The sequence below is a fragment of the Polypterus senegalus genome, chromosome 4, assembly GCF_016835505.1.
Source record: "Polypterus senegalus isolate Bchr_013 chromosome 4, ASM1683550v1, whole genome shotgun sequence".
Lineage (NCBI taxonomy): Eukaryota > Metazoa > Chordata > Cladistia > Polypteriformes > Polypteridae > Polypterus > Polypterus senegalus.
This window is the reverse complement of record NC_053157.1, coordinates 236,090,276-236,107,246: the sequence shown is the minus strand read 5'-3', so window position 1 is coordinate 236,107,246 and position 16,971 is coordinate 236,090,276. Positions and strand designations below refer to the sequence as shown.

General features: G+C 43.2%; 1 protein-coding gene across 1 annotated transcript in view; it reads left to right on the top strand.

Annotated features, from left to right (window-relative positions):
- Positions 1–16,971, top strand: part of LOC120528908 — a 76,300-nt gene that overhangs the window by 11,543 nt on the left and 47,786 nt on the right. The window contains exons 3-4 of the mRNA XM_039752982.1: positions 1,450–2,467; positions 15,903–16,015. Of these exons, the coding sequence (XP_039608916.1) occupies positions 1,450–2,467; positions 15,903–16,015 (1,131 nt within the window). The remainder of the gene's footprint in view (positions 1–1,449; positions 2,468–15,902; positions 16,016–16,971) is intronic.

The following is a 16,971-nucleotide window of genomic DNA, read 5'->3' as shown; positions in this document are numbered from 1 at the left end:
GGGCAAGTTCTGGAACAATCCCTGGAACACTCATTATTGAATACACATTCCCAATGTTGGGCTTTACTCTTATTTTGGTGTGCTCGTCTCAGTATTATTCTTTATGTTAAAACATGAGAACAATCTGGATGAGAACAGGCCATTCAGCCCATGAAAGCTCACCAGTCCTGTCCGCTTATTTCTTCTAAAGTAACTTCAAGTCGAGTTTTGAAAGTCCCTTAAGTCTTACTGTCCACCATGCTACTTGGTCGCTTATTCCAAGTGTCTATGGTTCACTGTGGGAAGAAAAACGTCCTAATGTTTGTGCCCTTAACAAATCTCCAACTGCGTCCCCGTGTTCTTGATGAACTAATTTTAAAGTCTCAGCTCCTTCTGTCATTCCTCTTTGTTCATCCTCTGTAGCCCTGTAATCAGCCTGGCTGCTCTTCTCTGAACCTTTTCTTGTGCTACTATGTCCTTATATCCTGGAGTCCAAAACTGCACCCAGGACCTGTGGGAAGAAAAACTTCCTAATGTTTGTGCCCTTCACAAATCTCCAACTGTGCCCCCGTGTTCTTGATGAACTCATTTGAAAGTCACCGTCTCGATCCACTGGACTAAGTCCCTTCATATTTTTAAACACTTCAGTCAGGTCACCTCCTCATCTCCGTAAGGCTCAGCTCCTTCTGTCATTCCTCTTTGTTCATCCCCTGTAGCCCTCTAATCAGCCTAGTCGCTCTTCTCTGGACCTTCTCTTGTGCTGTTATGTCCTTTTTGTAGCCTGGAGTCCCCAACTGCACCCAGTTCTCCAGATGAGGCCTCACCAGTGCGTTATAAAGCTTGAGCAGAACCTCCTGGGACTTGTATCTCCTTCACAATGCATCACAGTGGAGTTGAATGTTACTGGTTATGTAGGAAAAAAGACAAAGCTCTTGGAGTCCATTGTTAAAGGTGTCCTCTCCACTGCAGGGTCCTATTAAAGATCAGGAGGCAGAGCTGGATAGAAATGACAAGAACACCAAGATAACCAGGCTTTGTAAGAACAATGAAAATACCAAAGAGTGAGGGGGCATCAGTGACTTCTGGGCATGGAGGGACTTGAACACGGGTACACGTCAAGAGATCTACTTGTCAGATCCCATTCTAATCCAGCCATCTATTTTCTTAACTTATGGTTGTGGGCGGCCTTGAAAGGAGACATCGGCCTGAGAGTGGATGCCATTCCACTGCCGGGCACACTGGCCCACAAATCCTCACTTAGTCATCTCCAGGCCAGTTTAGAGATGGTGATTGACAGAGCAGATACATCTTTGGAATAAGAGAGGAGAATTGGAGAACCTAAACAGCCATCAGGAGATCATGGAAACTCATTGTAGGGCAGCAGCACCAACCAGTGTACTGCCCATCTCTTTTCTTATATTTTATTTATTTGTTATTTCAAAATTACCTAAACTGGTTTTGTTTTTTCAGATTTGCAGGGGAATGACAACTTCTCACCATCTTCATTTGCTCAGCCCTCTCTTCAATGCAGACTACAAGATAAACTGGACACAGAGAAGAGAAAGAAACCAACAAGAGGGTCAGAGAATTTGGCCCCAGCCTCTCTGCAGTGTAGTTCTCTTAATACTGTCAAATTAATACAGCAAGAAGTCGTCCACACGGATCAAAAACAAATATATAAAACGAACAAAGAGACCTTGCAGACCTACAGAAAATGCAGAAAAATGTTCATAAACACTCCTGACTGTGAAGATCGTAAGTTGATTTGCACAAGAAAGAAGCCATATGCCTGCTCTGAATGTGGCAAACAGTTCTCTTACAGCAGCGGCCTTAATAGACACATGCGAAGTCACACAGGCGAGAAACCCCATTGCTGTTTAGAATGTGGCAAACAATTCTCATATATAAGCAGCCTTCAGAGGCACACGAGAGTCCACACTGGAGAAAAACCTTATGGCTGTTCTGAATGTGGCAAACAATTCTCTAACAGCAGTACCCTTGAGACACACACACGAATTCATACTGGAGAGAAGCCCTATTCCTGTTCTGAATGTGGTGTACTATATTCCAGCAGCAGCAGTCTTTATGAACACAGAAGAATTCACACTGGAGAAAAACCTCACAGCTGTTCTGAATGTGGCAAGCGGTTCTCTTACAGCAGCGGCCTTAATAGACACATGAGAATCCACACTGGAGAGAAACCTCATTGTTGTCCAGAGTGTGGAAAACAATTCTCACAGATAAGCAACCTTCAGACCCACAGAAGGATCCACACTGGAGAGAAACCTTACTGGTGTTCTGAATGTGGGAAAGGATTCACTGACAGTGGCAATCTTCGGCAGCACATACGAACTCACACTACAGAGAAGCCCTATTGCTGTTCTAAATGTGGCAAACGCTTCACTAATAGTAATGCTCTTCAGAGCCACACAAGATTTCACACTCGAGAAAAGAAAAACGTATTGCTGTTCAGAGTGTGGCAGACAATGTCCTGATCCTAGCAGTCTCCAAAAGATAGATATGCAAGGTTGTACTGTAGAAAAGTCATGGTGTTTGTTCTGAATGTGGCAAACAATTCCTTGACCATAACAGGTATCAATGACACAGATACATTCATACAGAGGGGAAGCCATTTTTTTTATGTTCTGAATGTGGCAAACAATTCTCAGAAAGTAGCTCCCCTTGGCAGCACACTCAGATTTGTATTAGAGAGAAGACAAGTTGGTGTTCGGAATGTGGCAAATGTTTTCTCACAAAGATGTGGTCCATAGGTACCTCTCAAACATTCATATTGGAGAGGACAGAATTTGAGCCGTGCTAGCTGTGGGGACATATGGATAGATCAGTGGTTCCCGATTGGGGTGCGAGCAACTGTTGCTGGGGGTGCCAGAATCCATCGAGGAAGAAAACAGAAAAACATTATTTGTACAAAATCTTAATTTATCTATCCATTCCTAAATCATTAAATGGGCAGGCTATTTCGTATCAGTGCAATACGCTGCTTGTTAAAACGGGTGACTCCCACTCTTGTGCGCACTTAGTGCTGTGTGGGTATTATGAACTACCGTATCAGTTCAAGTTCTATTTAAATTTTAAATGTAGGTAAGTTTTATTTAGTCGACTGAAATATCTTTGGTAGGAATGTATGTTAAATTTAGTCATCATTGCATACATTTTTCTTCACCATAGAAATTTAAAGACCAAATTCAACTTACATGCCTACCAAAGATATTTCTGTCGACTAAATAGAACGTACTTATATCCAAATGGAACTTGAAAAGATATATATTTTCAAATATGATTGCACATTTTAGATCGACTTGACGCGCACCACATCGAGCCCGCGTGCTATTGTGCTCTCGCCTGCCTGCCTCAATAAGTCACCATCGCTTCGCTCTTACTTTTTTACCATTCATTTAATCATAGCTAGTCGCGAAAAAATTAGAAAATGGAAGGAGGAATACACAGAGTACGGCTTTAACAAAACAATTATTGATGGCGAATAAAGTATCGATCATTCATAAAGCTTCAACTGGTCATCTGTTTTTCTTCATTAACCTCATATTTTTTCATACTTCTTCTCAAACCATGGAGTTGCGAAATCGGCCTCGTCCGTCACAGGGGGTGCGAAGGTAAAATGAATCGGGAAGCGCTGGGATACATAGATAGGTGAAAGGCACTATACACTTGAAAGTTTGTGAACCCTTTAGAATTTTCTATATTTCTGCATAAATATGACATAAAACATCATCAGATTTTCACTCAAGTCCTAAAAGTAGATAAAGAGAAACCAGTTAAACAAATGAGACAAAAATATTATACTTGGTCATTTATTTATTGAGGAAAATGATCGAATATTACATATTAGTGAGTGGCAAAAGTATGTGAACCTTTGCTTTAAGTATCTGGCGTGTCCCCCCTTTGCACCAATAACTACAACTAAACGTTTCCGGTAACTTCTGATCATTCCTGCACACCGGCTTGGAGGAATTTTCGCCCATTCCTCCGTACAGAACAGCTTCAACTCTGAGATGTTGGTGGGTTTCCTCACATGAACTGCTCTCTTCAGGTCCTTCCACAACATTTCGATTGGATTAAGGTCAGGACTTTGACTTGGCCATTGCAGAACATTCACTTTATTCTTCTTTAACTATTCTTTGGTAGAACGACTTGTGTGCTTAGGGTCGTTGTCTTGCTGCATGACCCACCTTCTCTTGAGATTCAGTTCATGGACAGATGTCCTGACATTTTCCTTTAGAATTCTCTGATATAATTCAGAATTCATTGTTCCATCAATGAAGGCAAGCCGTCCTGGCCCAGATGCAGCAAAACAGGCCCAAACCCTGATACTACCACCACCATGTTTCACAGATGAGATAAGGTTCTTATGCTGGAATGCAGTGTTTTCCTTTCTCCAAACATAACGCTTTTCATTTAAACCAAAAAGTTCTATTTTGGTCTCATCCATCCACAAAACATTCTTCTAATAGCCTTCTGGTTTGTCCACGTGATCTTTAGCAAACTGCAGACGACCAGCAATGTTTTTTTTGGAGAGCAGTGGCTTTCTCCTTGCAACCCTGCCATGCACACCATTGTTGTTCAGTGATGATCTGATGGTGGACTCATGAACATGAACATTAGCCAATGTGAGAGAGGCCTTCAGTTGCTTAGAAGTTACCCTGGGGTCCTTTGTGACCTCGCCGACTATTACACGTGTGCCTTGCTCTTGGAGTGATCTTTGTTGGTCGACCACTCCTGGGGAGGGTCACAATGGTCTTGAATTTCCTCCATTTGTACACAATCTGTCTGACTGTGGATTGGTGGAGTCCAAACTCTTCAGAGATGGTTTTGTAACCTTTTCCAGCCTGATGAGCATCAACAACTCTTTTCGTGAGGTCCTTAGAAATCTCCTTTGTTTGTGCCATGATACACTTCCACCAACATGTGTTGTGAAGAGCAGACTTTGATAGATCCTGTTCTTTACATGACTCAGGGTGCCCACTCACACCTGATTGGCATCCCATTGATTGAATTTCACCTTCAAACTAACTGATCATCCGAGAGGTTCACATACTTTTGTCACTCACAAATATGTAATATTCGAACATTTTCCTCAATAAATGACCAAGTATAATATTTTTGTCTCATTTGTTTAACTGGTTTCTCTTTATCTACTTTTAGGACTTGAGTGAAAATCTGATGATGTTTTAGGTCATATGTATGCAGAAATCTAGAAAATTCTAAAGGGTTTACAAACTTTCAAGCACAACTGTAAATGCAGGGTCGTACTGTAGAAAGGACATGTGCTTGTTCTGAATGTGGCAAACAATTCCTTGACCATACCAGGTATCAATGACACAGATACATTCATAAAGAAGAGAAGCCGTTGTTTTCTGTTCTGAATGTGGCAAACAATTCTCAGAAAGTAGCTCTCCTTGGCAGCACACACAAATTTATACTTAGAGAGAGAAGACAAATTGGTGTTGTGAATGTGGCAAATGTTTTCTCACAAAGATGTGGTCCATAGGTGCCACTCTAACATTTATATTGGAGAGGACAGAATTTGAGCTGTGGGGACAATATGGATGGATAGATAGATAGGTGAAAGGCACTATATAATGCATAGATAGATGGTGCCAGGGTGCTAAGGTGAACAGGTCTCATTTAAAGAATCTTCTAGCATTTCTTGTCTCCCTACTAATCGCCATCACTCTGTATGAACTGCAAGAAGAGGCCTCTTTAGGAGCATCTAAGGTATTACTGCCAGGCCTTGCTGCAAATTTACAGGGATAACAGTTGCTGCAGAAATATCCCCGAGTAAAGGCTGACTTTCACGGAACCCAATCCGGAGAGATTCACCCCGAGAGAATTCTCACAGGTACGTAAGAAACCTGACACACGAGAGGAGACCATTTTAGGCCATTGGTCGCACGGTTGTCAAGCTAGTACAGGGGTGGCGAACTCCAGGCCTCGAGTGCCGCAGTGGCGGCAGGGTTTCATTCTTACTGGCTTCTTAATTAGTGACCAGATTTTGCTGCTCATTACTTTGTTTTAATTCACTTGACTCGGACCCCTTAGTTGTTTCTTTTTCCTTAATTAGCAGCCAAACAATAATGAGACACGTGACCAGCTCACCATTGCCCATCACACAATACCTGAAAATAAAGAAAGGTCTCGGTAAGGCTGACCTCTCTGCTTCTTAGAAAAAAAAAACAGAAAAATCAACAGAATGAGAGCAGCAACAAGCTTATGGGTTAATGAACAGCAAGAATCGGCTTCTCATTAAGAAGCTGGTTGGAGTTTGAAATCCCAGTTTACCTGGTGGCTCGTTTCACATCTCATTTCTGTTTGGCTGCCATTTAATGAAGAAATTAACCCATTCAGAGGCCTGAATCCGTAAAAACAGGGCCATTAAAATGGAATGTAAAGGGACTTAATTAGCAGCGACACCTGCTGGCTAATTAGGAAAAGGGCGAGAATGAAAACCTGCAGCCGCAGCCGCCCACCAGGACCGGAGTTGGAAACCAATGGTCTAACCCAGTGCTTCCCAAACTCGGTCCAGTGGCTGCAGGATTTTGTTCGAACCCGGTTGCTTAATTGGAGAGCAATTCTTGCCAGTAGTTTAATTTCATGGCTTGTTGGTGCTTTAACTCTGCTATGTCAGCTCATTCTCATATCCTGGATTGTCTTCCCCTTTCTAAGGATATCATCCAAATGATTTGAAGGCTAAAATGAATGAGTAACTTCTCAGTCCTTCACTTGTTCCTCTTCAATTTCCTTCCAAGTATTTAATTTAACCCAATAGTGCATGAGGTAAATGGTAACAAGCTAAATGGAGAAATGCTGGTCTCCTTTGTCATTTGCAGCTTATTGCTAATTAGGAGCAATTAAAAACCAAGAATACGGCTGTTTAAGACTAAAATAAGCAATAAGCGTTGAAAATCTTAACGAGCGAGACCACTAAAGTGAAGCAGAAGTGTTACTTGAGCAATTAGTGCTTCTTATTAAGCAGTTGGGTTGGAGCAAAAACCTGCAGCCACTGCGGCCCTCCAGGACCGGAGTTGGAAACCAATGGTCTAACCCAGTGTTTCCCAAACTCTGTCCTGGGACCCCCTGTGGCTGCAGGTTTTTGTTCCTATGAGATTCCTACAACACCTGATCGCATTGATCTCATTTAATTAGCTTGTATTTTTTTTTTCTTTTATTCGACATTCGGAAAAGCATAGCAGCCTGGTTTTTACATTTAGAAATATTTGTGCTTTTGCTATAGACTTTTGGTGATTTCAGTATACTTTGCCCTTTCGCTGTGCAGTTTTTACCGTTGGTTGTATCTTAATAATGACAATTTAAAATGAGCAGAGCAGACATACTGAATAATCAAAGGCTTTAGAGTCAGACCCACTAATTAGTAAATAATGGATTAATTAAACAATTAGAACACCTAGAAAAGTGGAATGAAAATCAAGATGAAAATACTGTTAAAAAAAAAAAAAATTACATTATTCCTATACAATGACTTGGTACATTTGATTTTTTTTTTTCTTTTTAGCAAACTTAGTTTTCTAATTTCTATATTGTTGCCTAAATATGGAACTTGGGAAATATCAGTTCATTTTAATTAGCCCAGGAGTCCATAAAAAAAAACAGAAGCTGGTTGGAATAAAAACCTGCAGCCACAGCGGCCCACCAGGAACCGGAGTTGGAAACCAATGGTCTAAACCAGGGGTGGGCAAAGTCATTCCTGGAGGGCCACAGGTTTTTGTTCCAACCCAGTTACTTAATTAGAAAACAATCCTTGCCAATAATTACATTTCATGGCTTGTTAGTTGCTTTAACTCTGATATGTCAAGTCATTCTCGTATCCTAGATTTTTTTTTTTTTTTCCATTCTAAGGATATAATCCAAATCCAGTGGAACCTCGGTTTGCGAGTAACTTGGTTTATTAGTGTTTTGCAAGACGAGCAAAATTTTTTAATACATTTTGACTTGATAAACAAGCGATGTCTTGCAATACGAGTAGTATGGATACACTTTGTCTGCTGGGTGTCATGTGATCACAACTGAGCTGATGGTTCTTCTCTCTCTTGCGCGTGCGTCTCGCTCTCCCTCTCCTTATCTCTTTCACTGACGCGCCACGCGGGTCTCTCTCATTATCTCTCTCACTCGCGCACGCGTCTTTATCCTTATCTCGCTCGCGCATGCGTCTCTCTCTCTCTCTCTTATCTATCCTTATCTCGCTCGCGCACGCGTCTCTCTCTCTCTCCTCTTATCTATCCTTATCTCGCTCGCGCGCCTCTCTCTCTCGGGGCAATCGTCTCCTATTCTGCATCTTAGTCTGCGTACCTCACTCATATAGTCAACATCCGTACGCGCGTATACTGTTTACTACAGCATTGTGACTGTGTGTGTGTGCTGTGAAGTCAGTGGCGTGGCGTAGCGTGGGTGTCAGCCGCCCGGGGCGGAGGAAAATTTCGCCGCCCCCTTATTTAGGTATTTCAATTTAAAAGACTAAAATATACAGTAATTCTTTGCCGCCCCCTAAAAGTGCCGCCCGGGGCGGGCCGCCTCTGCCGCCAACACTACGCTACGCCACTGTGAAATGCGAGTCCCCGTCTTGCGCCCCAAAACACGAAGCTGAGTCTCAGTACTTTAACAACACCAGCTTTATTCGGCTTGAAACAGCAACAGCGCTGTTATTTATTGCAGCGGGATCTTTATAATGTTCCTTGTATCGCCCATCGACGGCAGGCGCTTATAACATGTCTGCGATCTTTTTGGATGCGCTTATACGGCGAACTGCTACAGCGCTGGGAGACTGCGATTGCTTTGGGTCGCTCTTCCGTCCCGTTGGGTGGAATCCCACAAGAGTTTAGAAACTCACTCACACCAGCCATGATTCTTTATAAAGGTAAAGTGCAGGTTAATTTGTTTGATGTATTTTTACTTTATATTTTTGTATCAATCATTTTTATATGAATAGTTTTGGGTTGTGGAGCGAGTTTCCATTATTTCTTAGGAGGAAATTCCCTTTGATACACGAGGGCTTTGGACTGCGAGCACGTTTCCGGAACGAATTATGCTCGTAAACCGAGGTTCCATTGTCCAGTACTCTGAATTGTAAAACGGGTGGTAATTCTCAATCCTTCACTTTTTTCTCTTCTCTTTCCTTCCAAGTATTTAATTAAACCAAATAGTGCACGATAAATACACACAGAGGTGTAAAGGGGAACAAGCAAACTGGAGAACTGCTGGTTTCTTTTGTCATTTGCATTTTGTTAGTAGGGAGCAGTTAAAAACCGAGAATGCAGCTGTTTTAAGACTTAAATAAGCAATAAGGGTTCAAATTCTTAATGAGGGAGACAACTAAAGTGAAGCAGAAGTGTTTCTAGAGCAATAAGTGCTTCTTATTAAGCAATTGGGTTGGAACAAAAACCTGCGGCCCTCCAGGAATGCATGACTGTGCCCACCTCTGGTCTAAACCCTGGCACATTTAGGGAAAATACTGTCTAAATCAAGGTGGCTCCGAGGCTAAAGATCTGCACAAATATCCGGAAGGTTGCCAGTTCAAATGCCCGTTACTGCCAAAAGGGATCAAACTCTGCTGGGCCCTTAACCAGCAATTGCTCTGGGGCAGGGGTGACAAACTCCAGGCCTCGAGTGCCACGGTGGCAGCAGGTTTTCATTCCTGCCATCTTCTTCATTAGTGACCAGTTTTTGCTGCTGATTACTTCTTTTAATTCACTTCATTCAGACCCCTTAGTTGTCTTTAATTAGCAGCCAAACAATATTAAGACACAAAACAAACCACCACAGGACCAGCTCCCCTGTGCCCATCACACAATATCTGAAATTAAAGAAAGGTGATGGTCTCGGTTAAGGTTGATCTCTCGGATCACCAAAACATTTTGAAAGAACAGAAAATCAACAGTTTTTGAAATGTCTGATGTGGCAGAATGAGAGCAGCAACAAGCCGTGGAATTAAATAACGGGTTTAATTAACAGCAAGAATTGACTTCTGATTCAGAGATTGGTTGGAGTTTGAAATCCCAGTTTAGCTGGTCATCTGTCAGCGCGTCTCACATCTCATTTCTGCTTGGCTGTCATTTAATGAAGAAAGGAATCAATTCAGAGGACTGAACTCTTCTACCAGGGCTATTAAAGTGATGGGGAAGTAAATTAGCAGTGAAAAGTGATTAGGAAAAGGGTGAGAATGAAAACACTCGAGCCCTGCAGCTAATAGCTAAGCTATCCCAGTGTCTCCTTCTTGAAGGTTTAATGGTTTCTGCATCAGTCACATGAGTTGGTGGTTACATAAAAGACGTGCTTCTTGGTTTTAGGCTTGAATGCGCTCGACCTTGATTTCCACCAAGCGTGTGACTCCCCAGCTGGACCATCGCCTTTTGAGGATTTGGAGGATTTGGATCAGGACCCCCACAGCAGTCTGCTCTGCTTGAGACCAGCGTTTTGAATTTTCTAAAAGGTACACCTCAACAAGACATTAGACTTCATACTGGGCAGGAACTGGCATCAGAACAGCTCTCATAGGCCAGCAGTTACTTAATGGACAGATGTTCGGGTCCAATTACGGGTTCACCGTCTTGTTTGTAAACCAATCTGTGTTGCTATGTTTACTTCTTATGTATTTAGTTAAAAAGTGCATTTCATCCTTGAACACCCACTGCAGAGCTTTAGACAAAAATAAACGGAACTGAGATGAAAACCTTCTTGTTGTCCCTAATGAGGTAGGGATTTTCACACAGCAGTGGCCTGAGAGCTGGCATTCTTGATGGCATCATGTCCTGCAAGTTACTGTCACCCTCAATGACAGGGGTGTCCAAACTTTTTGATTCATGTGTGGGGGCCGACCATTCAGCCTGACATTCTTGGAACTATCCATCCATTATCCAATCCGCTATACAGGGTCACTGGGGTCTGCTGGAGCCAATCCCAGTCAACACAGGGCGCAAGGCAGGAAGCAAACCCCGGGCAGGGCTCACACACACACTAGGGATAATTTAGGATCGGCAATCCATCTAACCTGCTTGTCTTTGGACTGTGGGAGGAAACCCACACAGACACGGGGAGAACCCGGGACGTGAAGTGAACCCAGGGCTCCTTACTGCGAGGCAGCAGCGCTACCACTGCGCCACCGTGCTGCCTGAAAAAATATGTAAGATATGTATTGTTTACAATGCGGGAAGAGATTCACACAAGAACAATACAGTGCAAACAGACCAGCTGATACTTTATAATGATTATTTTATATCTTAAATCACTGTCCCTGTGTTCCTCTTAATAAACTTGTTTGTGAGTGCTCCGAGGATGCTACAGCATATATCAGTCTATAGTATATAAACTCGATACGTCAAAATAGAAACTCCCCAGGGGATGATGCTACAGCATGTATCAGTCTATAGTATATAAATTTCCATCCATCCATCTATCCATTTTCTAACCCACTGGATCTGAACACAGGGCCACGGGGTTCTGCTGGAGCCAATCCCAGGCAACACAGGGCGCAAGGCAGGAACCAATCCCAGGCAGGGCGCCAACCCACCGCAGGACACACACACGCACACCAAGCACACACCAGGGCCAATTTAGAATCGCCAATGCACCTCACCTGCATGCCTTTGGACTGTGGGAGGAAACCCACGCAGACACGGGGAGGACCGTATATAAACTTGATAACGTCAAAATCGAAACTGTGGTTCCCCAGGGGATGAAGCTACAGCATATATCATTCTATAGTATATAAACTGAGGTTCCCCAGGGGGACCCTAACCTCCCCTAACTCCCAACACAAATCCAACGTCTTGAAAGGTTTAATTGTGTGAAACTCGCATAAAGAAGTGTTTCCCACAGCCAGGCCCTGTTTCTCCATCCTGCAAGACTTTGTCGCCTCTCCTCCGCTCCTCCTCCAGCAAGCTTTGTCTTCTGGCTCCATGTATTTAAGTGGGCAGCTCCTTTTAATGTACCACCCGGGAGCACTTCTGGTATCCCAAGACTGTGACTCAGAACCACTTCTGGGTATGGTTGACACCTGACAAAGTAAGGCTCACTAGTCCCATTCAGCGGCACCCTAACCCTAACCCTAACCCAAAGAACTCCCAGTTCCTCACTGTGCCCTGTGGGTATCTATAGCAGTACTATAAGCCAGGGAGGCTGCCACCTAGCGGGTTGGAGGAGACAATATCCTGAAAAGATTGTTCTACCTTGTCCTAATATATTGGCATCCCAGCTGGACAAGGACTCTGCTACAGCTCTGGCCGGAATGCCAGTCCCAGCATGGTGCATCTCGCAGAGCCTTTGGGCCAATAAAAATCCTGTTATAGTTTAAATGAAGCTAACATGCATTCCACCGTAAGAACCTCACTGCACCTGTGGACGGGCTGTCCTGTCTCTTAGATATGGGAACTGAAGGAGTTGTCACTCCTGATGGATCCTTGAATTCAGAGGTCCGATTCTTCAGGATGAAGTCGGGCCACCCAGTCAGTAGTAGGACGCTGAAGTACAGTTGGCTTACGTATGAAGGTGATAATCTAAAGCACAGAAACAGAGGTGAGGAAAAGGAGGATAACATGTTTGGAACAGCCAACCTAATCCTCACAGAGATATTGTGACAGAACCTAAGGTGAATATTTCACGCTTGAAAATCTAAAAATGTCCCCAAGTTGAAGGCGTTCTGCGAGGACAAGTGGGTCATGGCAGGGTGACGGACTGAGTGACACGGACAAGGAACAACACACTGTGTGGGTGCTGATGGGGAAGTAGGTGTTGCGTACACTAAACACTGAAGTTTTAAGAATGAGGACCAATAACTTAATGTTGAATCGGAAAACATTTAAAGTGGTAAAAATTTAATAATACAAAAAGTAAAGGAATACTTTTTCACAGCGCCCCCTATAGGTTTGTGTTTGCTGTCATGGATTGTCAACAGGTTTTGAGTGAATCCATCCAGAGGTACGGTTTTAGGGTCTTAACTTATCACTTTACTTGTGAATGTGTTTACTTGAACCTCTAAGCTCCACATCAAGTTCTCCCCACGCTTTCTAAAAACGTCCTCCATGACTTTCCAGATTTAAAAAGTCGGGGTCCATCAGTATTTGGACAGTGACATGGTTTTCATAATTTTGGCCTTGGTACACCAGCACCATGGATTTGAAACAAAGCCATCAAGATGTGATTGAAGTGCAGACCTTCAGCTTTAATTCAAGAAGAAAGTGAAGAGAGAGAGAGAGAGGGGGTAGGGAGCAAATGCTGATAGCAACCCACCAACACAATGAACCACCGGGATTTGGACTCCAGGACAGCAGGTGACACGTCAGTCACCACACTGATAGCTGGAGTGCCAATCCTGCCACCAAACCCTCAAGTTGTCCCTTGGAGGACCTGGATGCAGGTTAGCGTCACACCCAGGACAGAGCAATTGCAGGTTAAGGACCTCGTTCAAGGGCCCAATGGAGCAGTAGAGTCACTTCTGGCGTTTACGGGATTCGAACCGGCAATCTTTCAATTATCGGCAGATCGCTAGCCTCGGAGCTGCCACCAGTCTGCCTTCATTCAAGGGGTTTAACCAAAAACATCAGATGAGCCTTTAAAGGAATGACAGCCATTTTTAGACAAGGGGGGCTCCAATTCGACAAACTACCATAATCTCTTGTTCTCCCCGTGTCTGCGTGGGTTTCCTCCCACAGTCCAAAGACATACAAGTTAGGTGCATTGGCGGTCCTAAATTGTCCCTAGTGTGTGCTTGGTGTGTGTTTGTGTGCACCCTGTGGTAGGCTGGCACCTTGCCCGGGATTTGTTTCCTGCCTTGTGTCCTGTGCTGGCTGGGATTGTCTCCAGCAGACCCCTGTGACCCTTTAGTTAGGATAATGACTGACTGACCATAATCTCTCTATTATAATACAAAAATCCTGGGATGAGACGTGACTTTCTCAGAGAGACACTTTCATGTCCCGTGAGACGAGACTTTGTGCCAAGGGATTTAACCACAGCCAGTGCCGGAAATAAAAGACAAAGAGTAGATGACCAAGTTGAACGTCGTAAATGGATTGTGAAATTTCCCCTTGGGATTAATAAGGTATCTATCTATCTATCTATCTATCTATCTATCTATCTATCTATCTATCTATCTATCTATCTATCTATCTATCTATCTATCTATCTATTATATAGTGCCTTTTATCTATCTATCTATCTATCTATCTATCTATCTATATATCTATCTATCTATTATATAGTGCCTTTTATCTATCTATCTATCTATCTATCTATCTATCTATCTATCTATCTATCTATCTATCTATCTATCATTATAACACAAAGACCACCATTACTCCCCCTTTACACTCCTCCTACTCTGCACATTAATAAGCAATTGGTATTGATGCCCACCATTGCTTTCTTTCTCTTGCCCACCACAGTGAAATCAGAAGTTCATTTTCAGCTCCCCTTCATCAACTGAGCACAGCACCCCTTTCACCCCCCACACATTTTCAAACCCCCCCCATTCTATTCATCTGTTTATAATATTCATATTCCATTCTTATTCTTGAATAAACATTCAATTTAAAAATCAAACAAATATCTGTACGTTCAGATCCACGTTACTTATTTTTTCGACTTTTTAAAATGGCCAGCTTTTCTTCACCTAACAGAAAGTTGAACAGTTGTATCCTGCATCGAGTTTTCTTATTATATTTACTTCCAAAAATGAACAGGACTTCATTAAAAGTTCCAGTCAATTCGGTACACAAAGCTTCAAAAAATCTGAAGAATCCCGCCAGTCGATAACAATACAAAAACAAATGAAAAACTGTTTCTTTCTGTCCACAGAAAATGCAAGAATCAGTTCCAGCTTCTTTAATAATTTTTAAAAAGGACTTGGTGGCAATGATCCCATGCCCGATTCTCCACTGTAAGTCTGCAGTTCTTTTGTTGCTCGGTGGCTTGTAGAACTCCCTCCACGCAGGCCCCCTGTGCCCCTCCACTCCCAGCTTCTCCCTCCATGGAGTGTCCAGCACAGACGCCAATGCAGTGAAGTGAATCACCTTGACGCAGTACTCATAGAGCTCTCTCTTGGACAGAGAAGCAAAGCCCACCACTGTTCCTTTGGTGAAGTGAACAACTGAATGTTCTGGTAGTAATGAGAGGTCCACTGCGGGGCAAACATCCAACTTATTAACAGTGGAGCCGATGGATTCATTTAGCAAGTGGTAATCTTTAGCTATGGAGGACAGAAACTGCTGAATCATCCTGACTGACTTTACTTCGAGAAGAGAAACCAAGACATCAGCATCAATGAATGATTTGGTAGTTGCATCATAAATCTGTGCCAGTTTCAGTACTTGATGCTTAATAAGAATTGAAACAAAACTGTCACTGTGCAAGAGGGGGCATGAAAAAACAGAATTATAAATTAAAGGCTCATTTTGAAGCCACCCAGTTGTATTAAAGTTCCTCCTAAACACCACGTGCCATGTTAAAAGGACACCTCTGTAAAATTTTGGTAACACAGAAAGGTCCAGTTTTTGTAGATTTATAACCAAAAGTGCTTCATCAAACCCTAACCCGGCCACACGATGAAGGAAACTCAGCGCTAACTCCCTCCAACTCAGGGAATATGAAACGCAGAAAAGCTTCTGTAAGACTTGGAGCCTGAGGGCTGCAACTTTTGAGGAGATATCTAGAAGTCCCTGACCGCCTTCTTCCAACGGTAAAAACAGCAGACTCTGCTTTAGCCAATGCAAGCCATCCCAGAAGAAATCAAGCAATATTCTTTGGATCTTCTTTAAAAGCCCCAGAGGGGGGTCACCACACATGAGTTTGTGCCACAGCATTGAGGCCACTAAATTATTGATGACGATCACCCGCCCTCTGTATGACAGTTTAAGTACAATCCACTTCCACCTGTTCAGACGAGAGGTCACTTTCTCCAAGAGTCCCTCCCAATTACTCTCGTCCACCCCCTCACTGCCCATGACCACTCCAAGATACCTGAAGCACTTCCTGTTCCACTTTAGGCCTCCAGGTAAGTCTGGTAGTGGACATCCAGACCAGGAGCCCAGTAAGAAGGCGTTACTCTTAGTCCAATTGATTTTTGCAGATGATATGTTCTCAAATAGTTGTTGACAATAAATTAAAACTTCAATGTCACCCTTCGATTTGACGAAGACAATAATATCATCAGCGTAGGCCAAGCATTTGAAATTAACATTTGGGCAGGATGGAAATGTCACCCCCTGTAGTCTCCTCTGCAGCTGAAAGAGAAACAGCTCGATGGCCAATGCGTAGAGCATACCGGACAAGGGGCAGCCCTGCCGAATTCCCCTCCTGACTGGAAACGGTGCGCTCAGAGTGCCATTAACTTTTACAATCCCAAAAACGTTGGTGTACAGCAGTGCAATCATCTGAACAAAATTATCACCAAACCCAAAACATTTCAATGTTTTAAACAAAAAACGGTGATCTACTCGATCAAAAACTTTCTCCTGATCAATGGATAATATTCCTAAATCCATCCCAGAAAGATTAGAGGCTGAAATGATATCCCACAAAGCAAAAATATTATCATAAATAGTCCTGTCAGGTACACAGTACGTCTGGCAGGGACTGACGAGCAGGTCCATCACAGTCCTCAGGCGGCTGGCCAGGGCCCTCGAGAAGATCTTATAGTCTGTGCACAGCAGGCTCACCGGGCGCCAGTTCTTTATTTGACAAAGGTCTCCTTTCTTAGGCAGCAGAGTGACGACTGCTCTTCTGCAGCTCAATGGTAATTCTCCATCCTGTAAGCTTTGTAAGAACACCTCATACACCTCGGCACCCAGCAGGTACCAGAAATGTTTATAGAACTCAGCTGGGATGCCATCGAGTCCTGGTGCCTTTCCAGTATTCAAACCAGCCAGTGCATCTGATAGCTCCTGAAAGGTGATGTCTGCCTCCAGCTTCAGCTTGACAGTGTCTGTAAGTTTGGGTAATCCGTTCAAA